At 35.3% G+C, this 26,090-nt stretch overlaps 1 protein-coding gene across 1 annotated transcript in view; it reads left to right on the top strand.

Moving 5' to 3' along the window:
* Positions 1 to 26,090, top strand: part of AQR (aquarius intron-binding spliceosomal factor) — a 100,449-nt gene that overhangs the window by 10,636 nt on the left and 63,723 nt on the right. The window contains exons 4-14 of the mRNA XM_065870888.1: positions 779 to 814; positions 4,660 to 4,780; positions 6,793 to 6,933; positions 8,639 to 8,707; positions 9,762 to 9,862; positions 12,251 to 12,327; positions 15,029 to 15,093; positions 16,214 to 16,330; positions 18,292 to 18,405; positions 20,118 to 20,221; positions 25,841 to 25,943. Of these exons, the coding sequence (XP_065726960.1) occupies positions 779 to 814; positions 4,660 to 4,780; positions 6,793 to 6,933; positions 8,639 to 8,707; positions 9,762 to 9,862; positions 12,251 to 12,327; positions 15,029 to 15,093; positions 16,214 to 16,330; positions 18,292 to 18,405; positions 20,118 to 20,221; positions 25,841 to 25,943 (1,048 nt within the window). The remainder of the gene's footprint in view (positions 1 to 778; positions 815 to 4,659; positions 4,781 to 6,792; positions 6,934 to 8,638; positions 8,708 to 9,761; positions 9,863 to 12,250; positions 12,328 to 15,028; positions 15,094 to 16,213; positions 16,331 to 18,291; positions 18,406 to 20,117; positions 20,222 to 25,840; positions 25,944 to 26,090) is intronic.

The following is a 26,090-nucleotide window of genomic DNA, read 5'->3' as shown; positions in this document are numbered from 1 at the left end:
GGGTATTATAAATTTATAATGCATACTGATTTAATTTTCAAAGCTGGAGGCTAATATCCAGTGGCATGGTTCTGGTCTGGCTACTTTATTGTCAATATACAAAATGATAAAACTAAATTAGTGGATGTTTGAACCTACCTTTGGAAGGATACCCTGTAACTACTGCATCATTTATCCATATAAAACAAAACACTCTGATTTTTAAAGTATATAAAGAGATATCTGATATTCCCTCCACAATTTTCTAATATTTTAAACTTAATGTCAAGGCTACAGAAGCCTGATTCCCATGTTTGTGATATAGATACATGTGTCCCTTGTGCTTATAGGAGGGCATGATTTCAGCAGAATGTTTTCGTTTGATTATTAAATGGAAGAATGTTAATCAGTGCTTAAGAAATTGAGACAAGCTAGCTTTTGGCAGTTGTGATCTAATATTATGAATATTGATGAGCACTTGTGTTTTGATTAAAATTACTTGGCTTATTAATCTATGTGTTGTATCCTCATATGTCATGGTGCTGATTGTGTTTGTTATATGGGTAGGATATAAGTAACTGTTCTTAGACAGTTTTTTAAAATAAAATAAACTACCTGAAACAAAATACAAACAAAAAATAAAAAGAAAATTTGCTTTTTTCAATGCATAAGTAAATATAATTATTCTGATATGTGAGTCAATATTAAAACAAGATTCCAAAATACATCTGCATTAGTAACTCAGAAATGTTTATTTTCTCTATTTAAATATTTTTACTATTTATTTTTATATTTTTAGGTTTGCCATCAGAAAGATAATGCTCTTGGAATTTAGGTGAGTTTAAAGGCTTTACTTTGATGAAGTTAAAGATGACAGCGTGACTTAACTTTTAGCGAAGTTTTCTGTACATTTCTGTGAGTGGATAAGAAAATAATTATAAATTTTAAAAGATTTATATTTTTGTGATTGGCTTATTTTGGAATATGTGTATGATAGCCTTTGTTTTCAAAGATGATGTTCCATTATTAGTGTAAATTGTATTTTGAGTTGTTTTTCACTAATTAAGATAGTGTGTGCTGAGCAATTTCTGAACTCTTCTTTGGTTCCTCTAGTGATAATGGGAGTAAATTGGAATGCATTCTGTAGCCATTTTTTCCTTCCAGGCTAACTTGTTATTACTAAGCCAGCATTGTTCTGACCTAAGCCACTGATAAATATTTCAGATGAAGAGAATATATAATTTTTAGGTTACAATTTAGATTATATTACAACCAGGTGTGGCCAGTGGGCTGGAAGTAAAAGCCAAGGTTGCTGTTGATGATAGTAGTATCTGCCATTTATTGAACCTTGTGCTAGGCACATTGTTAAACATTTTACATACAGAGCACTCACAGAAACCCTGCAAAGTCAGTATTCTACTCTCCACTTAGTGAAGGAGGAAACTGAGGTCAGAGCAGTTATTTGTTAAAGATAATGCATTTAAGTAATTGGCAGAGCTGGGATGCCAATGTCTGATGCCAAAGCTCCTGGTTTTTCCACTTCTCCACACTTCTTGAGGTCTAGTCTGCATCAGAAGTCAGTCTCTATTAACAACTGTTTCTCCCTACATACACTGATATGATCCTCACAAAAATGTCATGATGAAGGTGTTCTTATTATTTTTACAGAGAGAAATTGAAGTTTATAGCTATGAATTAACTTGTAAATAGACTCCTGCTATATCCTAAGAACTGTATTGTCACTGAATACTTGATCTCATTTAATCCTCATAATAATCCCAGTAAGAGCTTTCTTATTTTATAGAGAGCACTGAGGCTAGAAATTGGGTCCATCTGGCCCTTAGATTAATATGCCCTTTTCATCATATCATGCCATCTTTCAGAAGGAAAGTAAATAAAAATCAAGAGGGTGCTGATATATGATTAGGATAAAGACAGAATTCTATGGTCCTGGCAAATATCAGATACCAAGAGAATTGCAGGAACTGAAGGAGAAAGCAGCAGAGCATATTGAAGGCATCAGTGACAGTGAAAGTTTTTTTTTTTGGCGGTACGCGGGCCTCTCACTGTTGTGGCCTCTCCCGTTACGGAGCACAGGCTCCGGACGTGCAGACTCAGCGGCCATGGCTCACGGGCGCAGCCGCTCTGCGGCATGTGGGATCCTCCCGGATCGGGGCACGAACCCACGTCCCCTGCATCGGCAGGCAGACTCCCAACCATTGCGCCACCAGGGAAGCCCAGTGAAAGATTTTTAATAACTGAAAAAGGGGGTTGTTACCTTCCAGGAACTTTTATGTATAATAATTTCTGGGTTAGAATGCCATTTTCTCTGTGCCAGCCTCCAGACATAATGAATCTCAAGTTTGTAATAGAGATAATTGATGGTCTCTTGCTAGAGTGAAAACTGAGATGGCATGGAGGAGGTGCCTGGGTACAGGAGAGTGAACTGAATCTTTGATGAAATGCGTAAGAGGGACGTGTTATTATATAGATTACATTTGCTGTGATTGCCAAAATAAAATCAAGGAATTATTGAACAGTCCTTAAGTTTGGATTAAAGAGATGTAGTTTGGAGTCAGTTCTGTATCATGTGTATATCATGGAGATAACTGCATCATCTTGGGCAAATCATTGATGCTAATATTCTCAGATTCATCATCTGAAAAATGTAAAGAATAGGTTTGGAGTTTGCTGTGTAGTCAGATAATACCCAAGACATTACTGTTAAAAACTGTGGCAAGACAATGATATCTGTGGGACATCTGGCAGGAACAAATATAAAGATACTCTGAAAGGATGTGTATTCCAACTCTACTGCAAAAAAAATCCTGCAGCTAAAACCCTGGTAAAGATGAGTTCAAACTCCCAATTACAAAGCACATTAAAGCAAGATTTAGTTGAAACAATAAAGAATAGAATTAGATATCCCCCAGAAAATCCCAGGTAATTATATAATTGATACACACTGTCCAATCATGTTTAAAATTATTATGGGCATAAAAGAACACATAGAATATGTGAACAAGAAACAGGACACTAAAAATGGACAGTTTGGGGGAAAATGAAGATAAAAATCATTGATTAAAAACTCAATGGGCAAATTAAATAGATGAGACACAGCTAAAGAGGGAATTAATGAATGGGGATTTAGAGCTGAGGAAATTAACAAATAATAGCAAAGAGAAATAAAGATGGAAAGTGTACAAGGCAATTAAGAGATCTAGATGCTAGAATGAGAAGATCCATTAGGAGTTTCAGAAGAGATTTAGAAAGAATGAAGGAGTGTCATTTTAGAAGAGATGATGGTTAAGAATTTTCTACAGTTGAAACATATGAGTCTTTTAGATTCAGGAAGTATATATAGCAAATTGTGAACAGAGGAACAGTGACAGGGTAAAGATCTTCAAATCTGCTGGAGAGAAAAAGACAGATTACTCAAAGAGGAAGAAGAACAAATTGATTGTAGACTTCTCAATTGTAATGATAGAGAAGATAGTAGTATGAGACTAGTACATAGAAGAAAAGTAGAACTATCAACTTAGAAAGAATTCTATCACCAGCTAAACTACCATGAAATGAAGAGATTTCAGACAGATTCACATTAACAGACTTGGTAATGGAAGTTCTAAAGGGCATAATTCAGGAAAAAATTTAAGCTTATAAGAAAGGAATGATATGAAGTTTCATGAATTTTATTTATGAAAGAGTAGTCTCTAACTTGGAGCCTTTTGGCCATTGTTTAGGATAAAATACTATTTACCGGTTTCCTAGGCTCTTGCAAATTAAGCAAGAATGATTGCTAAAGATAGACCCATAGAAATACCAGTGTGAGCAGACCTTTGAAGCAGAAGAGAAAGTAGAAAAATTATATGCTATAGCAGAATCTAAAATGCATAATTCTGCGTGTGTGTGCAAGTATGTGCACGTGCACTTGTAACCAATTGAAAAGTAATACGTGTGGAGTGATTTAAAATGGGAACAAAAAGTCCTTCTTTTTTGCATTAGTGCTTGAGAGTATTTTACAACCCCGTACAGTAACTGATGTTTATAATTACTCTGAATAAGAAATGGCTAAGCTTTGTTTTAGAAATCAGAAATATTTACTTCGTTTAGGAATATTTTCACCAAAGTCTTAGAGTAAGAATTTTGGCATCTTGAGGGGGAAATGCCAGTTACCTTGAAAACTGACTTATGTTGAATACCTTGTAAATTAAGTAACAAATCCTCTTTTTGATTTGTTAAGTCTCTTAGTTTCCAGAAATCATTTGGTCCTGATGTGAGTTCATGTTAATTTCTCAGATACATTTATCTGTGAAGCTGCCCATCATATCATTCCATTTTAGAGCTTATATTTGCCAAATATTTTTATTTTTTACTCCACGAAATGCCTTAGATAAGGGAATATCCAGTGCTCTAATGGTGATAATTATATATATCAATAACCTTTGAGGTCTTCCTGCTTTAAAAGTATAAGACTCATTCTCCAAAGCCACATTTGCTACATATGTTTATAGTAGGTAGCACTGACCTACATTATAGGTAAATTTGTGAAGGATTCTCAAACTATAAATATAGATTTTCAAAAAGTTGTAAATAATTAGGCTTTTTCAGGGGAGTGATATATTACAAAGAAGTGGTGGTAACTAATGAAATATTCTATGCCTTTTCATTCTTCCACAGCCAGTATCTTGAAAATTACCTCTGGATGAATTATTCTCCAGAAGTGTCCAGCAAAGCCTATTTAATGTCAATCTGCTGTATGGTGAATGAGAAGTTCAGAGAAAATGTCCCTGCATGGGAGGTAACAGATTTAAATTACTTCATAGCCTTCTTACTGTGCTCACTTAAGCCATTACAAAGTAGCGCACTTTTTACCAATAATAAATAATGTTTTTAGAACAAAACTTTATCCAATAATAAATTCAGTGTTGAGAAAAAGAATGGATGTATGAAAAATAATATTAGATTTCTTTCGGTTTCAATACTTTCTTTAAACTAATTTACTGTGAATTGAAAGATGAATGTGGAGTTATTTTTCTGCTTTGAACTTAAAACAGAGTGGCATGAGTTATAAAGACTTTTACATCAGATAAAGTAAAATTTATATTAAGTAGCACAAACAGATAATGCTTAAATGAGATATTTTGCAGTGCCTTGTTTCACAGCAGGGGGTATATATTTGTAGTTTTATGTGAATAAAGTAGTGTTTCCAAAGTTGAGACAGATATATTGTAATTTCAGTTTTCTCTTTGTCTCTGATTTGGGATCTGTTTTCCCTTTTTGACATTTCTAATAGACTGACATTTTCTCTTTGTGCTACTGTAGTATAGGCTTGATCAGCTAGTAGAGGTACAAAATTTTGGCTTTCTTTGGCCACCATGAAATGGTCAGCTTATCAAAAGAGTTTCTTCCCCTCCAGTCATACTTTTTTAAATAAGGAAAGGCATGGGTACTTGTCATCTCTTTTGAGGGGATGGTCTCCAAAATGAAAAGGTGTTAACATTCTTTAAGATAAAACCATGGACACTTCACTGAAATATTCATTAAGTGACAACCATCATATGGCAGATTAGAACCCAGAGTAAACTAAGGGCCTTGTGTCTTATTGAGAGATCGTAGGGATTTCTTGAAGTTGCTTCCAACTACCAAAGGAAGGGAGAGGGAAGCCAGAGAATGACTTGATCAGTTTGCAGGTTATACAAACCACTTTGGTGATTAGAGCTTGAAACAGAGAAAAGACAATACAGATAAAGAGAAGAGGTTACACACAGGTTTGGAAAGTAGAATTGATTAGACTTGATAATTGAAGTAGCTTTAGCTGGGAGAGGTATTATTTCCAATAACCTTCCAGGCTTGGGCAACTGAATGTAAAAGATGAGAGTGCCATTTACCAAGATAGGTAGAAGAGGGTTGAGAAATACTTTGGAGGGTACAAAATTATTGAATTGAGTTTTGGACTTACTGAGTTTAAATTGCTTTTGGAATATCTAGGTGAAATTGTTTAGTAGACAAAGGAATCTAAGGGTCTAGAGAAACCTGGACTGAAAATGTGTATTTAGAATCATTAGCATATGGTAGTTGAAGTAATGGGAGGGGGAAAAGAAGAATGAGGCTAGAACCCTAGGAACACTGGTCTGTAAAGTGACAAAGGAGGAGGAGCCTTCAGCACATTGAAAAGGGGTTGAGTGTTGCTAAGAGTCCTTTGCACTTGACAGCTGTAACAACTTCAGGGAGTGCTGTGGGTGGAAACCTGTTGTAGGGAAGTAAGTGAAAACAGCTAGTGTAGGCCACACATTTGGAGCACATGCCTATGAAAGAAGGGAGAGGTAAGTAACAGAAAGAAACTAGGTGGGGAGGTAGATCACAGAGAGGCTTGAATATATTTACATTATTTACCTTTTTTTTTAACATGTTAAGAGTAAAGAGAATATAAAGGAAAGGCTGTCTTTGAGATTAGAGTGGGAAGACTTTAGTTTTTGCTAAAGATGTTGTTTCTTTTGTTTAAATTAGAAGAGTTAAAACACTTTAGATCTTTAATAAGAAAACAAAGCCTAAGCTAATTACCAGCCTAATCCTTGAAGAAAAAATAAAGGAATTGAAGCCATTATTTTATTAGCTGAACGGTTCTGCAACTCTCACATAGTCCTGCCAAAAACCTATGTTTGACTTGCTACCGTTAATAAGAAAGCAAATAATCTTTTTGTAATTATTAGGTATTGTTAATGGACTACTAAAAAGTCCACCAGTGTTTGCTTAAAGGAGAAAAAGAGGTGAGCAAGCCGTTTCAAAATGAATTTTTATTTTTCTTTTCAGACTTTTAAGAAGAAGCCAGATGACTTCCCATTCTTTTTCAAGTGTATCTTGAAAGCAGCATTAGCTGAAACTGATGGTGAATTTTCACTCCATGAACAGACAGTCTTATTGCTTTTTCTTGATCATTGCTTCAATAGTTTGGTAATTTTACTTTATCTTTTGGGGAAACTCAAGTTTTCTTGTTCTTTTCAGTTGAATGTAGATGAGATTACCTCTGTAGCCAACTCTTCATAGTAGTGGGGAATGAGGATAATGCTAACAGCTTGATTTCAGCCCCTTCTCAGTAAAATCTTTTTATAAGATCTGTTTGCTTTTTAATAGATTTAGACTTGATCACTCCTTTTCTCTATCTAGCCTCTAAGTAAAATGATAATAAGAGCTGAAGTTCTCCAGAAGTAGAGCAGCAAAGAGTCTAATATGAACATTGAGTAATGAGATCTGTGTGTGTAAGCTATACACAAAAACATGGTTTTTCATTACTTCTCAGTCATACTTCATGCATAAGCTGGCAGGTCAGCAGGAGAGTTATGTTTTGAGTTGACTGTGTAGGGGTGGTTATGGATGATCTTTGAAAGTCTTTTGGGTTGGGTATGATACTTTTCATTCTTCATAGGATTGTCTTCTAAAAACTTAATATTTACCGTAATTACTATTTCACTCGTGCTTCTCTACTGTGGTTATCTGAAGGTATATACCTATTTATTTAAAGATAGGTGCTTCTGAATTGGTAGTGCATTTAGACCCATACAGGAGAATGCATGGGGTTTTCTCTTTCCCTGAAAACAGTCTTGGTAGATGGATGATTATTATCTGTTTCCATGTAGTACCTCACATGGATCTTGTAAAGACATAAGAAAAAGATTTATGATACGTCACTATTATCTCTTTAACATTTATTAAATTTAAAAAAGCAAATATAAATAGATGTGATTGCTTGTCAGCAATTGAACAAAACCAAGATTTAATTAGTATTAGTAGTTTGGTGCTAGGTTTAATTAACTTAAAAGCTAGCTTATTATTGAAATACTTTATTTTTTTCAGCTTACCATCAGTTCTCATTATTTGAGGTAGCTACGCTCTATAAAAAAGCTGTGAACACTGAATTAGCTATAACTGAACCATTGCTCTTGGGGAAAATACAGGGTTAGGTTCATGCAAGCCTCTGGTCACAACAAACTGATCAGCGTATAACTGTTTTATGTGTTTCTGTTTAAAGTCACCTTATGTAATATATGTTGTTGATTCATTAACATTGAACTCATGGTCAACAGTGCTGTAACTTAGAACAAACCTTATCTAACACACATATTTCCTCTGTAAGGCACGTCACAGCCTTCTAACGCCCAGGAACACTGGACGACACTTCAATCCTGTGCTTGGGGCCATTTTAAATAGCAAAATCACCAACAAAAAAACACAATAATGTGAAAAAGTAGCACTAAATAGACCAAAAAAAGATGCTAGTGTATAATATGAGAGCTGAAGCAAGAAGGCAGAGCATCACCTTGTCCAGCCTCAGCTGGAAATGTGTGTGTTGGGCAGCTCACGTTTTTCTCTGCTCTGCTGACAATGAATGACAGCAAAAGCATCGGGAATATTGAATTGGGGATTACAAATACATTTTTGCAGGTGGATGAATTCACAAATGTGGAATCTACAAATAATGAGGCTTGACTGTATCTTTTTTAAAAAGTATTGAACTTCTTAATAATAAAATATCATTAATTTGAAAGTACTGATGGCATGTTTTCCCCCAGGACTTAAAAAGGCAGTACGCGCCTTATGTAAAGACTTAGGTTAAAGTGCTGGTGTGTTTATATACTTGGTTTCTTCATGCTTTAAACAGGAAGTAGACTTGATACGGAGTCAAGTACAGCAGCTCATCTCCCTCCCAATGTGGATGGGCTTACAGCCTGTAAGTATCTAATTTCAGAAACTTACATATATTTATAAGTGGAACATGTGGTTTTAGACTGTGTAGCTTTAATATGGATATAAAATGGTAGCTAAAAGTCCCCTTTCCTGCTTACAAAATTTGTCTAATTTACTATGCATTAACTTATCATAGATGTAGTTTTTTCCATTTTAAAGTTTTTATATGTAAGCTAGCATACGTTTCACCTGATTTCATTATTGTAAGGTGAAATAAGGTAATATCTATTGTGCTCAGAGAGGAGTTAATTTAGTAAAATATTATTACTCGTATATATGTCTTTGGATGAGACTAAATACAGACTTGAATTTTTTATTTTTCTTGACTGGAATGTACATACAGCTACAGGAGAAGATCAGAATTATGTTTAGTATTGGCAACTTCATTTTTCTCATCAAATTCTTGTTGGGTAATATGTGCCAGTATCAAATTAACAGATCTTAGGGAATAAAGTTAAAACTATCAAATTTCAGTATAATACTGTATTCAGAATTCCATTTCCTGCTCTTGGGTGGTTTAGTAGATGCCCAGATAAGCAAGCTCATTCATAGGTACCAGTTGATGAAGGTGAAAACAGGCACGTATAAATAATTAATACTAAGTTAAAAATAGATAAGTGCAGTAAGAAAGAATGTTGTGGTGTGGACATTTCCTTATTGTGATAGCTCTTTTATGTTCATTGTTTCAGACCCTTTTGTTGAACTTTAATGCTCCTAAATGTTAATGCTCATTTTTCAAATTGAAGTCCTTAATTTTAGAAATAAGAAAAAAATGTATTATTGAGCTTAAAATCTTGACTAGAAAAGGCAGTTTCTTTTGTCTTATTTTTTTCTATTAACGAGTGTCAGAATTGAACAGTTCTTTAAAATATAGGTATTCGTTTCTTAGTTTTCAGGTTTTGTCATGTTGCTTTCTGGTTTTATCCCATTGCTCTATATTATATCCATACATTAGAAAACTACCTAATAGTTGATCTAATCTTTATCCTTGTAAGCTTTGGGGTTACTGATAATTTAATGTCACATCACTCTTTCAGGCACGATTGGAATTAGAATTAAAAAAGACACCTAAACTAAGAAAATTCTGGAACTTGATTAAAAAGAATGATGAAAAGATGGATCCAGAAGCAAGAGAACAGTATGTTGCCAAAGCTTTGTTCCATGTTGGTTTCTTATGCTGGGCTGTGAGTCTTAGATATTGCTGACTTGACTTGTTGTTTCCTTTACATACTGCTGAACCAAATAAATGATTAAGAAGCACTTAGACTATCATAGGAATATTTTTCTCAAAGGTCCAAGGGAGAAGCCAAAACTTCACCACGTTTTTCTCCTTTCCCTTATCTCTGCTCCAGTCATAAGTGTATCACTGGGTCTTCCCCTTGCCTGTTGTCCATCATAGTCTCTGTCGTGGATGGTTCTCAGTTTTCTTCACAATCTGCAGGCTATCATTCCAACTTATCTTTCTTTTTCTTACTCCTGCACTCTTAACAATGACTAATACACTCCATTTTATACAGTTCATTCATTCCATAAATATTGAGTGTTTATTACTTTGCTGAGTACTATTATAGGTATAGGGGTTGTGGCAGAGAAGAAAATGCAAAGTAATTCCTGCTCTTGTGGAGCTTACATTCTAGTTGCAGAAGGCAACAAATAACAGGTGAATTATATGGTATATTATATGGTGGTCCATGCTAAGGAGAAAAATAAATCAAGTATAACAATTAAGGAAGCAGATGAGGGTTGCAGGGTATTTTAATAGTAAGTATTACCAATTGGATAAAAGTCTAGTAGCAAGCATTTATTTCATCAAGCAAAGTGCTGTTAGTAGGACACAGGGGAAGAATCTGTATACTCTAAGAGATTTGTTCCTCTCTCTCTTTGAGGCTAGCTGGTCTAACTCTGCTCTTGCCTTATTTACTCTCTGACTCTTCCAGCAGTGATCCTTTTTCTTTCTTCATCTTTAAGTGCTCTTTCCACTCACTATTTTTTCCCTCTGCTTACATGCTTAGGACTCGCTCCCCTTGGGCCTATGATAACTTCTTCTGACTCTATTTTCTCCTCCACTTAGGAGAGTAGTCTGTATACACCTGTAGATAGTAACTGAAGTCATGAGTATGAGTGAGATTATGTAGTGAGTATGTAAACTATGAAAAGAGGGTTGAGGACGAAAAGAAGTGAAGCTTGGAGTTATGCTGGTGATTACTGAAAATGAGAAGAACTGAAAAAAGCTGGATATCAGAGAAACAAGTTTGGGAGTAAGGAGGTGAGAGCTATAAGGACAGGATATTAGGGTCAGAATAGGAATATCCTTTCTTTAACTTCGAACTCCAGTCTCATCTCTTCCATGGTATCTTTCTAACCAATAGCCTCTTGATTGGGCTAATTACATGATATCTTTGCATTATTTGACTACTTCTAAAATATTTAAACTCTCTCTTCCCGTTACCTCAATACGATTTAATTCCAAATCGATAGACTACTCATTGTTTTGTAAACATTCCTTCCCTAACTGCCCTTTCCACTCTACTCCACTTAATTGAAGGGTAACCTTGTAAATGCTCTTCCACACCAACTACTTTAGGCCACAGTGCTTTCTTCTTCTGAACTCCTAAAACAGACTGTGTTTCTTATTGAAACATCGGGTCTTTTCATAATGATTAGACTATGTATAGTTGTTTAGAGTATAGGTTCTACAATCAGACTTAACTAGGTTTCACACTCACCTGCCGTGTAAATTTGGGCAAGTTACTGTACCTCCTTGAGCCTCAGTGTGAAATCAAGACAATAGTACCTGTTTCGTAGGACTGTTGTCAGTATGAGACTATTTTGTATGATGTACTTAACACAGCTCACATCCAGGCACAGTAAGTGCTCAGTTAATGTCAGCCAGTTTTATTAATGCTGGCTTGTGCTATTAATTATATTTTATGACTTGTCATTTCAAGTATATTTTAGTCATTCTCCTCCTTTTTATTTCCACCAGGACTGGCATAATCAGTTGTAGCCATCCAGTACCTTATGATTATTTTTTGATTAGTTGGTACATAGTGCATCTTAAATTAGTAATGAGTAAAAAGTTGTTTTTTAAACTAACATTTAATTTTTATACATCGTAATACTCTATTGTGTTTAATAGTTTAAACATATTAAAGTATGTAATTGCTTATCTCATTTTAACTACATACTTAAATGTTAGATTTTTTGTGATTCAAGAGCAGACTGTAAATGAAACTTTGAAAACTTTCTAGTTCTGACCTTTAAATCACAAGTGAAAACTTTTACAGTAAGAAGATAGAGATGCTTTCTTGGCTGGTTTATTAGGCCAGTAATGAGGCTCTTCTTTCCTTTATGTAGTGCTATATTTACATTCAAAGAAGAAGCTGTGTGTTTAAATTATGGTCCTGATTTCAGAGAGAAATGGAACATTTTGAACAGTGTAAGAAGGGCTGTTCAGCATTTAAATTTTACTTTTGAAATAATTATTTCTCAAATAATTTGGTCACTTTGTTCTCTCTGATTTTAGAGCCTATCAAGAAAGAAGATTTCTTTCACAGCTCATCCAGAAGTTTATCTCTGTGCTGAAGTCAGTTCCACTTTCTGGTAACTATCTTCCTCTTCTCAGCTCATTTGTGAAGTTACCATTTAGATGCCCATATAGTATTTACTAATCTTTAGTCTAAAAACTGATATGTATGATATGTATGATATGTCATTGGTTATTAATATTTTATTTTCTAACTGGAATATAATCTAAGAACAATGCTGTAGGTGTACCATATTTATATGCACCAGAGATTATAGCATATATATGAATCAGATTGTAGCTTTGTTTAAACTGAAATACAACAATTATTTACTTATAAATGTTGCCGCCTCCCCGCCCCCCGCCCCCCGCCCCCCGCCAAGTAATAGTTTACAACCGAAAATCACACCAGAAATTCAGTGATGAGTAGATACTAATGCTATAAATGCTAATTTATGGTACCTGATTTGGGGCATAATATCAGTATTACTACCAGCATCAGTATAAAGAAAAATTTGTCATATGCTTGTAATCTATATCACTTAATATTTGTGTATTTAAATCTTTCAGTTAAGAACCTTAAACCTGGAAAGAGGATGTAGATTTGGTTTCCTTGGCACAAATAGTAATAATGAGAACCAGTAATGTCTGTAACAATTAGGGTCATAAAAATTGATGTCATCTTGGGAATTCCTTCATGGTCCAGTGTGTAGGACTCAGTGCTTTCACTGCTGCGGGCCTGGGTTTGATCCCTGGTCGGGGAGCTAAGATCCCACAAGCCACGCAGCATGCCCCCCAAAAAAAAGTTGATGTCACGTAGAAAGGTTTGAAAGTCAAGTAAATACAACAATATAGGACCTGCAGTAATTTTAACATCCTATAAACTACTAACTGTTGCCATTGTCATAATATATTGTCAGAAAACAAAATTTCTTAGATTGATCTTGAGCTTTAATCAAAATTTGTTAACTTTCTGGCAAAGGAACCAACAAGGTGACGAAAATAGTGTGCCAGTTCAGAGAGGGCATAAAAACAGATAGAATATATAGTTAGGGAACAGAAAACTAATTTATAAAAGAGTAAAAAAGATTTTGTGTAGTTTCATTTTACAGGGTCATTACAGACAACCTGTCCATATCAATTGTTATAAAGGAAATCTGTGTAGGATGGTCTGCGATGTCAGGACTGCTATCAGAAGAAAGGAAAAATACACAATACACATAAAAAGCAAACAATAAGGATATATTGATGTCTGAAACTGAAATAACAGGGCTTCAGCTCTGAAGAATTATGCCTAGTAGGGCCAATTAGTGTAAAAATATGCTGTTTTATCCACCAGAACTCAGAAATTGAGTACCAAGCATCACGTTCTAATATTAAATAGGCCATTGCTGGTAATTTTCTCAAGCAATAAATAAAAATACAAATACAGGTCTTGTTCACTTTTAAAATTTTGGACAAAATTATTTTCCTTTGACAGTAATAAGGAAGAAAAGATACAACAGAGGACCGATTTGAATGGATTTAATTTAAAAGTCGCTCCTTTAAATTCTTTAGTTTTAGTGGCTGTGTGACCTAGACTATGTCTCAGAAAACCTGGATTCCAGTTCTAACCAGCCATTACTTTGTTCTATACTTTTATCAAGTCATTTTCCTCTGGTCCTCAGTTTCTTACCTGGAAAATGAAGAGCTAGTACAGATGTTCTCTGAGGTCTTTTCCAGCTGTGAAATTCTATAGTTATGTTATTTTAGGGTTTGGATTATGGGCATGTGTTAGTTACAAAAGTATTCATATTTCTTTCTTCACATAAAGCCTTCTATTTTCCTGTATGCTACAAGTAAAAGAGTGGATTTATTTAAGCATTTGTAGGACGCCTTCTACAGGTCTAGCACTGCTTTATTTGCTGCTGGGAGTCCTTAGCCTAGGGACCCTGAAATTATCTCCTTTTCAATTGAAACAGTCTTGTCAGGTTGGTTTCAGCTGGTAAAATAGCAGAACATTTTCTGACATTAGAAAAAAAAGACATTTGTAATCCGAAAGCATGTCATGTCACAAGGTTGTAATTCTTTTAAAAACAAAAATGTTTTTAAAAATAGTACATTAATGCTCGTGAATAACACAAGATAGTGATTTAAAAAATATTTTATTGCTCTATGTGTCATTGACATTTTAATGGCAGTTAATACATGTACAGTGAAAAAAAGTCACAAAAATTGTCCCTTTAATTAGTTTGTTTTGTATCTTCCCCACCCATTTTCTGTGCATTTTAAAGATATATATATATATATATATATATATATATATATATATATATATATATCTTTGTGTGTATACAGGTACACATACGTGTATGTGTTATGCATATGAAAGAAATTCTAGATGTTTAGTATGTGAAGAAAATAAGGAAAGTAGGTCAATAACAGATAAAACTGCCTTTCTAGTTTTTCTATTCAAGTTTTTTCAACATCTAATCACTTGGTACACATTTTTAAAAATTAACACTTTAAAAATATTTTTGCATGTCTGATTTTTAAAATGTGTCTCTCATCTAAGCTGCATTTTTCATTTTCTCATATTTATAGAGCTTACTGTAAGGGTAAGGCCTGCCCTTTTTGAAATATATGTGAGGTCTGTGCTCTGAACCATAGTTAGTCCAATCCTGATGAATGAGACAAATAACCTTGTTGAAATAACTAAATAACTGCCAATTTTAAGATATAGTACCATAAAACGCCCTAAGTAAGAAAGTTTTAACATGTTTTCTCTGTTATGTCTAGAACCTGTCACTATGGACAAAGTTCATTATTGTGAAAGATTTATTGAACTTATGATTGATCTAGAGGTAAGAAGTGTGCAGTGACTTCTGTTACATAATCATTAAGGAGGCTAAGATTAAGCCTGTGACTATATATGAAATATTTCTTTACCTCAAACTGGCCTTAGTTTGTTTGTACCTATTTCAAAATGTCTTATAGAGAAGAAAGTCAAAAGTGATTGACTCTTGAAGTTTTCAGATGACTGTCAAATGGCTGCATTTGTATAAAAAACATTATTTAGTGTAGTTATTAAACATGAGTCCAGCAATGGCAATTTATTTTGTGTCAAATTTAATACCCCTACGTAGAGTTTTAAAAAGGGCTGAAGTTATAGATTTATGGCTTTAATAATCTCACTTTTCTAAATGTGCCTAATATTATTGATGAAGAAAGATACAGCTGCTTGCTATAGTCAATTTTTAAAATTAAGATTTTTAAAAAAGATTTCATGCTGCTAGGTGCAAGATTTTGATACAAAGTTCAGATGCAGAGTTGGTATAGTTCAGATTGAATTCATTTCCGTTCCTTTCCTCTCGCTCTTTAATGCAGAAAATTGAAAGAAAATCCTTTCTGTTCATTCCTTATCAGGAGAGCTAGGGTGGTTTCTAGACATGAGGATTAGAGTACTGGACTCGCAGTCATTCATGAGATCTTCATTGAGATTCCAGCTCTGCCCGTAACTATAATCTCTGAGGATCTCGGTAACCTCCCCTTTAACATGAGGGTATTTGACTAGATTAGTGGTTTCCAAACTGTGATTGTCATAGTTTCTCAGTATTGTCTTTCTGACTGTCATAGAATGATACGGGAAGAGGAAACTGAGAAAGGGATCTCCATTTAGGGTTTTCCACTCCCTTTTTCCCATTTTTGAACCTGCACACAATACACATTGGGATTTCATATAGGATTTTGTTTGAAAACTAGTGGCCGGGGTATCTGAGATTTCTTCTAATGCTGGATTTTATTTAGAAACATTACCACTGAATTTATTTACAGCATGGACCAGACGCTTTGCTTTGTGCGGAGTGTCTTGGCGGGCTGAGGGTGCTTTGTTTGTGATTAACACTTCTGCACTATGTATCAGTAGACTTCACCTGTAGCTGGGAGAGCATGCAGACTTATTGCTGTGGTGATTATTTTCTCTAGGCCCTACTCCCCACAAGACGCTGGTTTAATACCATCCTGGATGACTCCCACCTTTTGGTTCACTGTTACCTTTCCAATCTTGTTCGTAGAGAAGAGGATGGCCATCTTTTTTCCCAGGTGAGCACTGGTGGATCTGATCATATTTATTGTTTTCATTTCTAAGTCAATCTTTTCTTTCTTTGCCATGCACCTGGGAGTACTGGGGCATGGTGCAACATATATTTTGCTAAATACCGAATTGAATGATGTAAATTCCTCATTAGTCATTTTAAAGTAAAACCAGGGCTTTCCTGGTGGTGCAGTGGTTGAGAGTCCACCTGCCGATGCAGAGGACACGGGTTCATGCCCTGGTCCGGGAAGATCCCACATGCCGCGGAGCGGCTGGGCCCATAAGCCATGGCCGCTGAGCCTGCGCATCCGGAGCCTGTGCTCTGCAACAGGAGAGGCCACAACAGTGAGAGGCCTGCGTACCGCCGAAAAAAAAAAAAAAGTAAAACCAAGTCTTAATATACAAAACGGATGCCTTCTTGTATAGGTGGCCTATACTAATTTTATATTATAACCTTTTTTTCTCTTCTGAATATTCATTTTATTAATGTAAACAGTAAAACACTTAAGCATTTTAAATTTGAGGGGATTAGGTAATTCAGATAAACGTTTTGTTAATCATATGTGATTTTATTATTGGACTAAATTATGTGTGATGTAGTCCCACATACTTATATATATTTTGATTCTATGTCAGTAAGCACTGTGGACTATAATAGATGATAAGCATTACTTTCGAGTGAACTGTGCCCTAATATTGTGGTTCTCTTTGCATAAGACAAGGGTGACAGAGGCAGTTGATAGTGTGGAAGTACATATACACTTAGACTGCTGCCTTGAGCTGGAAGGCAAGTGAACTTTGTTTACTGCCTTGGGTAGGAAGACACACTATTAAGGTTTCCCATTTCCTGTAATGTCATCCAGAAGAAAAGTCTTCTAACAAACTTCTAACACTCGCCTTTCAGATCACAGCTGGAGATAAAATTTTCGTGTGTGTATTTGCACACTGTCCTAAGAATTCTTTTATCTTGTATCTGTGAGCATTCCTTTTTTTCCTATTCTCTTATTAATTTTACCCAGTGATTTGCTTCATATATTAAAATACATTAAAATCCTAATATCTGGGGGGGGGATAAATTGGGAGATTGGGATTGACACATAGACACTACTATATATAAAATAGATAACTAATAAGAACCTACTATATAGCACAGGGAACTCTACTCAATACTCTGTAATGGCCTGTATGGGAAAAGAATCTAAAAAACAGTATATATACGTATACATATAACTGATTCACTTTGCTGTACAGCAGAAACTAGCACAACATTGTAAATCAACTATACACCAATAAAAATTAATTTAAAAAATCCTAATATCTGATCTGCCATAGATTAGAATTAAGAATAATAAAGATTTGGGGTGAATGGAGCCCCAAATTCTATTGATTCTGTTGATACTGCCAGCACAGGGGGAAAGCAGGCCTTCTTAAAGCACCAGGAACTAAGCCAAAGAAAGCTTGATGGTTATGGAGACCGAAGAGAGGAATGAATAGCTTAGCTTTTCCCACCTTGCTGTTTTTTCTAATAGAAGTATAGAGAAGAGTATCTCTAATTGTGACTTGCAAAACCCTCATCAGAAAATTTTAAGTGGCATAAGACCTCAGGAGTTCCCTCTAATGGTATAGTTCTATATAGATAGATTTTTTTTTCCATTAAAATGATTGACTTTCTTTGATTAGTTCCTTAATGTCTCTTTAGTATTGGGATTGCAGTTGAAGTTCTTTCCTGTAGAAGTAGACCATGTGTATGAAATAGACTTAACAGTTTGTTCACAAGGCATATACTTTATGCTCACATAAATAAAACCCGTTTGTACATGTGCTGAAATGTTTGTTGCAGTGTTTACATTCCAAAGCTTTTCAGTACCTCTAAGAAGGTATGTGGATTTTATTATTTTTAATACTGTCGTATTTTTGCTTTCTTGTTCTCATGTTTACACAGTTTATTAATTTAAGTGTATCCTTTCAGCTTTTGGACATGCTTAAGTTCTATACTGGTTTTGAGATTAATGATCAGACTGGAAATGCTCTGACAGAGAATGAGATGACTACGATTCACTATGATAGAATTACTTCTTTACAGGTAATTGAAATGCATTATAGCCTTTGCGTCTGCTCCATGAAGTTGAGTCATAAATAATTTAGGTTTTATGTAGTACAAATAGGAAAGGTACTAATTTAATAGTGTGTTCATCTTGAATTTTTAAAATATTGCTAATTCTGATGGATTCATGAAAAAGAATGCTTTCTTTTATAGTTCTCAATCTTGAGACTCAGTATATTGATATTTGACACTCAAAAAATATTAGTTACTGGGCCAGTCTAGTGTGTTTAAGTATCAGTTTTATTTTCTGAAAGGGTATTTCAACTTGATAAAGTATGTGTAAGTGCTTTGTACATTTCAAAGATAAACACATGTAATGGGACTGAAATTTACCAGTGCAGCTCAGATGTGCCCCAAAAGTACCTTTGTTACTATTACTGAGCACATTTTGCTCTTGAACTCAGTTTTGTCTGGTGGCAGCTTTTATTTCTCAATTTAAAGTAATTCAGTTCTTTACATTTTAAAGAGTCTTTCTTTGGGTGAAGACTCAGCCAAACTTAAGTTCAAATTGTCTTTCATAATCAGCTCAGACATGTTTTCCTGCTTTTCTCAGAACATTAGTGTTTTTGTCCTTCTGCCTCTGCCCTTGAAGTGACCACAGCGGGTGTGGTGTGTGGCTGTTCTCTTGGCCACCAGCAAGGCACAATGACTGCGCCCTTGGAGCTTGGTTGTCAGCCTACTGACAAGGCCCCAGCCCTTGTTCTTTTTTTTCTTTTTTTTTTTTTTTTTTTTTTTTTTGCGGTACGCGGGCCTCTCACCGTTGTGGCCTCTGCCATTGTGCAGGCTCAGCGGCCATGGCTCACGGGCCCAGCCGCTCCACGGCATGTGGGATCTTCCCGGACCGGGGCACGAACCCGTGTCCCCTGCATCGGCAGGCGGACTCTCAACCGCTGCGCCACCAGGGAAGCCCCCCAGCCCTTGTTCTCGATGGTGCTGGAGTCCTCCTGGGAGCTGACTCGCCTTCATTTCCTAGCTCAGGCAGCTCACTTTCAGGCTTGGTTTCAGGGTCATTTTGCCATTGCCTGTAGTTGTTTCATGGCAGACTCATGGATAACCTTTGCAACCTTCTGTGTCATCCAGTACAGAGCACATGAAAACTTGTGGATCTTCCCAGTGCCACATGAGCATCACGGAGGACTAAGAATGTTATTTCACACACACTTAATCAAATCAGCGTGATGCTGCTCTTTCTGTTTCCTTGCAGCTTACCCCACGTAGGTTGGAGGTGTTACCCTGCGAGGTTCTCTCTTTCCAGAGTTCCAAAGTAAAGCAGCGCACAAGCACACTGTGCTGTAGGCCTCTCCCTTGAGATACATCTTCATTGGGAGTTGCCCTTGAGACTTTCTTATGGTTTTGTTAGGCCAATTCTTGATCATAAAGTGTTTTGTTTTGTTCTTTCTCTTCTCCTGTCAGTGAAGCTGGCCTTCCTGGCTATTTTCCTTTATATTCAAAATACAGTTTTAGAAATCAGAAACTGAACATTGATTCTTTGTACTCTCCGGCTAGAACAATTCTGTTTTTTTTCCCCATTGTATCTAATGCTTTTGAATAAGGCAGAGGTCACATATGAGAAGCATATAAGAAAGAGAATTGCATTAATTAAAAAAATTTTTTTTCCATTATGCAGTATATAAGTTATAATTTATTAATATGTAGGCATTAATTAATTAATTAATTCTGTTCTTTTCTAGAGAGCTGCTTTTGCACATTTCCCTGAACTTTATGATTTTGCCCTCTCAAATGTTGCAGAAGTAGATACTCGGGAATCCTTGATCAAGTTTTTTGGACCTCTTAGGTAAGGCAATATGAAAGGACAACTGAATTTTAATTTTCTTTTTTGGTTTTAGTTATTTTTGCACTACTTTAGGTGATGTTACTTGTTGCACTACTGTTTATTGACAACTAGAACTAGTGCTTCTCTCTAGCATTTGTTATCTTTGAGTCACTTAAATATAATTATACATCTTCTCTTTATTTTGGTAAAATTTTTATTTTTCGTAACATATATTTTTCCTAGATCTCAAATTTTTTTAGAGTAGAATATAAGCTGGTATCCCATCAGTCGTAAACAACATACAACAGAAACCGGTAAATGTTCATCCTATGTGATATTAGAGGTTAGGCATAAGAAAAATTTTGCATGTTTAAAATTTATTAAATTGTAATGTTCTCTGGCATCTCTGTTAAGTATACTTTTTTGAAAATAGCAATAGTAGCATACATTTATTTACTTTGTGATAGATACTCTACTGTATATAAATAAGTTAATTCTCAAAATATTCATGTGAGAGGAGTAGGTACCATTTTACATATAAGGTAGCCGAGGCACAGAAGAGTTGAGTACTTTGCCTAAGTCACACAGCAAGTAAGTGGCAAAGATAGGATTTTTTTTTTATATAAATTTATTTTATTTTATCTTTGGCTTCGTTGGGTCTTCGTTGCTGCACGCAGGCTTTCTCTAGTTGCTTCGAGTGAGGGCTACTCTTCATCGCAGCGCACAGGCTTCTCATTGCGGTGGCTTCTTGTCACGGAGCATGGGCTCTAGACACACGGGCTTCAGTAGTTGTGCCACACGGACTCAGTAGTTGTGGCTCATGGACTCTAGAGCGCAGGCTCAGTAGTTGTGGTGCCTGGACTTAGTTGCTCCGCGGCATGTGGGATCTTCCTGGTCCAGGGCTGGAACCCGTGTTCCCTGCATTGGCAGGCGGGTTCTTAAGCACTGCGCCAACAGGGAAGCCCCAAAGATAGGATTTGAACCTAGGTAGTCTGACTTCTGAGCCCTAATTATTTTTTTTTGAAGTATAATTGACATAAAACATTATATTAGTCTCAGGTGTATAACACAATGATTTAATATTTGTATTTATTGTGAAATTGATCACCACGAGTCTAGGTAACATTTATCTCCATATATATAGAACTTTTTGGTCTTGTGGTGAGAACATCTAAGATCTACTTTCTTTGCAACTTGCAAATATGCAGTACACTATTACTAATTATAGTCACCATGCTGTACAATTACATACCCATGACTTATTTATTTTATAACTGGAAGTTTGTACATTTTGATCTCCTTTACCGTTTCACCCACCTTTGCCTCGGGCAACCACCAATCTGTTCCCTGTTTCTGTAAGCTTGGTTTTTTTTGGCGGGGGGGAAAGGTTGTTTTAAAATTCCACATATAAGTGACTCATTAAATTCCACATATAAGTGACGCATACAGTATTTGTCTTTCTCTTTCTGACTTATTTCAGTTAGCATAATGGCCTTAGGGTCCATCCATGTTGTTGCAAATGGCAAGATTTCATTCTTTTTTATTCTGAGCCCTAACTTTTGACCACTGTGCTCTGTTATCTCCTCATTTTCCTTAACTCTGGGGAGAATTTATATGTAGTTAATTGGCTATTTAAACTGAAGCAAACTGAGATTGGTCTGGTCATTCATTTTCATATGAGGATATGTAGTGACTTACAGTAACACACACGTCTACTTCCTTCTTTTAAATAATGGCATTGAGTTCTGTTGAACAGGTCTACCATACTTTTTTTTTTTTTGCGGTACGCAGGCCTCTCACCATCGTGGCCTCTCCCGTTGCGGAGCACAGGCTCCTGACACGCAGGCTCAGCGGCCATGGCTCACGGGCCCAGCCGCTCCGCGGCATGTCGGATCTTCCGAGACCGGGGCACGAACCCGTGTCCCCTGCATCAGCAGGCGGACTCTCAACCACTGCGCCACCAGGGAAGCCCTACCACACTATTTTTTAATCACTCACCTATTGACGGATCTTTAATTTAAAATTTTTTGACTATAACAAACAATTAGGCAATGAACATTCTTTTTACTTCTATTTTTTAAATTTTAGTACTGATTCCCAGAAGCAGAATGGCTGACTCAAAGGGGTTATGTGTTTAAATTTTGTTACATATTGCTAAATTATCTTCCAAAGAAATGCCAATTATACACTTACATCAATAGTGTTTGAAGATTTATTTCTCTCCCTTCCAACACTAGGTAAATTAGTTTTTCATTTTTGCCAATCCAAGGACAAAAAGATTCTCATTGTTTTACTTGCATTCTGTGATTGTATGTTACTTTCTGATTGTTATCCTTTGCTATTTTGTATTCCATTGTTTCTCATTTTATTGATTTTTTAAAATAAGGAACATTTATATTATATATCCAGGAACCTGGATATTATTTTGTCTAGTTCTGTTGCAATTATTTTGTCTCAGTTTCTCCCTTTTAAACTTTGTTTATGGTATATTTTGTTATTACAGATGTTTTAAATTTTTAATCACATCTTTCAGTCTTCTTTTTAATAACAATAACAAATGTTTTATTTTATTTATTTATTTATTTATTTTGTGGTACGCGGGCCTCTCACTGTTGTGGCCTCTCCCGCTGCGGAGCACAGGCTCCGGACGTGCAGGCTCAGCGGCCATGGCTCACGGGCCTAGCCACTCCGCGGCATGTGGGATCTTCCCGATTTGGGGCACGAACCTGTGTCCCCTGCATCGGCAGGCAGACTCTCAACCACTGCACCACCAGGGAAGCCCACAAATGTTTTATTTAGAAGGCCTTCTTCACCAAAAGATTACAAAAAATATTATATTTTTTAAGCACTTTTGTAGATTTTTTTTCTTACATTTAATAGCTGTATAGTCTGTCCAGGGAATTTATTTTTGTCCATAGAGCTCCTTTATACTCTTACAAATAATTGAGGATCACAAAGAACTTTTTTAATGTGGATTATAGCCATTATATTTACTACATTAGAAATTAAAAGTAGAGAAATTTTAAATATTTAATTTATTTTAAAAATCAAGTAAAATCCATTGTATATTTCATACATATTGTTAATGAAAAATATATACTCCATATTGAAAAAAAGAATACATAGTGAGAAGAGTAGCATTGTTTTACAGTTTTGCATATCTTTTTAATGTCTGGCTTAATGAAAGACAGTTGGATTTGCAGATCTGTTGTTGGTTTCAGTTTGTTTTAAGATGTTATTTTGCCTGAAGTAAATGAAGATAATCCACTCTTACACAGAGGGAAGTTTATTTTAAAAGCTTTTTCATATTTAGGAATATTATTCTTTGATACATATCAAAACTTGACAGTTGATAGATTTCTTGAAAGTTTCGTTGTGGTATCTGAAACCATGTTAAGGAAGTCTGTGCAATTAAAGTGAATTGATTTTAAAAATGGAGAGATACACCTTGTTCATGGATGAGAGGACTCAGTTAAGGTGTGGATTCTGCCCAATTTGATCTATAGATATAATTCAGTTCCAGTCAGAGTCCCAGCACGATATTTGATAGAAACTGACAAGCTTATTCTAAAACTCATATGGAAAGGCAAAGGAATTAGAATAGTCAAGACCATTTTGAAAAAGAACAAAATTGGAGAATTTCCACTACCTAATTTCAAGACTTACTATAAAGTTAAAGTAATCAAGACATTGTGGTATTGAAAACAGGGTATACATTATAGATCACTGGAACAGGGTCAAGTTCAGAAATAGACCACACGTATACAGTTAGTTGGGTTTTGACTAAGGTGCCAAGGCAACTCAGTGGAAAAGAGATAATTTCAGCAGTGGTACTGGACAGCCATATGCAAAGTATGAAACTTGACCCATTCCTCACATCTGATACAAAAATTAACTCAAAATGAATCGTAGACCTAAATATCAAAATTAAAACGTAGGAAATATAGGAGAAAATCTCTGTGATTGTGCTTTCTGCAAAGATTTCTGTAGACACCAGGGCACCGTCTTTAAAGGAAACAACTGATAAATTGAACTTCATCAAAATTAAAAATTTCTATTTGAAAGACATTGTTAAGAGAATGAAAGACAAGCCGAAAACTGGGAGAAAATATTGGCTAAATACATATCTGATGATGGACTGGTATCTGGGTCTCAGAACTCAATTATAAGAAGACATCTTAATAAAAAAATGGCTATAGATTTGAACAGATACTTCACCAAAGAAGATATATAGATTTCAATAAGCCTATAGAAAGATGCCTAACATCATTAGTCATTAGGAAAAGCAAATTTAAATCATAATGAGATATCATTATGTACCTATTAGAATTATTTATAAAAACAACGGTGTATTAACTCTTGACCGGTATGTGGAGCAACTGGAATTCTCATACATTGCTGATGAGAATTCACAATGGTAGTGCCACTTTGGAAAAATTTGATAGTTTCTTGCAGAAACATGTGCTTACCGTGTGATCTAGTGTTCTCACAGACATACCCAAGAGAAATGGAAACTTACATTCATAGAAAAATATGTACAGAAATATATATAGTGGCTTTATTTATAGTTGTCAAAAACTGGACTATATAAATATGCTTCAACTGGTGAGTAAATAAACACATTGTGAAATATCCATTTAATGGATTATTACTCAGCAATAAAAAGGAACCAACTACAGATACACACAACAGTGTGGGTGAATCTCAAATGTATTATGCTGAGTGAAAGCAGCCAGCGTCAAAAGGCTACATAATGTATGATTCCATTTATTTGACCTTCTGGAAAAAGCAAATTTATAGAGATTGAAAACACATTAGTGGTTACCAGGGACAGGGATAGAGAGTTTGAGGGGCTTTGGGGGATAATGAAACTGTATTTGAGTGGTTGAAAGCTGTCAGGTAAGTAGTGGCAAATGCAAGTTTTTCAAAATTTCAGTTTTTCACTCTGAAATTCAAATTTTATCTTTGGCAACATATACTGTCAATTATTTTCCTTGAAGTTAGGTTTATTTTGTTCAGATTTTTTGCTGTTATTCAACTCTGAGTAACTAGTTTGTCAGTCGTTCTGACAAACATTCTTTTTACACAAGTAAAAATTGTGTGCAAAATGTGTACTTCCCACTCTGACACACAGATTTTTTAAAAAACAGATACTCAAGTCCAAATTTAATAACCTTAATAATTTTTTACTCTTTCATCAAAGACATTTTTAAACAAAAGTGGTGGGGTTTTTTTTGTTTGTTTAATAACTGTGTCACAGTAAGGAATGCTGTGACCACTTATTGTACTGGTTGGTGACACTGCCTTGATCCATGCCACCAGTTTTACCCATTATCACACTGTCACTGTATATGTAAAGACAGTGAGAAAAAAACTTAATAATGTCTTGGTATTAATATGAAAAAGTATTGTCCTTGTAGCTTCCCTGAAACAATCTTGGGGACCATGAGAAGTTTGCAGAAGACCATTTGAGAATTCTGTATTAGGGGTTTAACTCTTTGCTGATTTCATATATCTGTTGCTTGTGTCATAGGATTATATTTTCTACGTAAAAATTTTTAAGCCATCTGTAAAGTTATGTTTCAAAAATGAATTAAATTGTAATAAAATATTCTGATCGGAATATTCTTTATTCTGCAGTTCAAATACACTCCACCAGGTGGCATCATACCTCTGCTTGTTACCAACTCTTCCTAAAGGTGAAGACACGACTTTTGATAAAGAATTTCTTCTAGAATTGTTGGTAAATATTAATGTTCTTTGAATTTTGCATGTGGTTTTCCCTACTTTTTTGAATCATTCTTAAAGATGTAGGTTGGTACAGATTTTTTTCTGGGCTAAAAAATTGGTAGGTAATGCCTGCTTGTTTGGGAACTATATCATCATTTGA

This window comes from Phocoena phocoena, chromosome 2 (assembly GCF_963924675.1).
Source record: "Phocoena phocoena chromosome 2, mPhoPho1.1, whole genome shotgun sequence".
Classification (NCBI taxonomy): Eukaryota; Metazoa; Chordata; class Mammalia; order Artiodactyla; family Phocoenidae; genus Phocoena; species Phocoena phocoena.
Note: the sequence above shows the minus strand (reverse complement) of the source record. Positions and strands in the feature narration are given on the sequence as shown.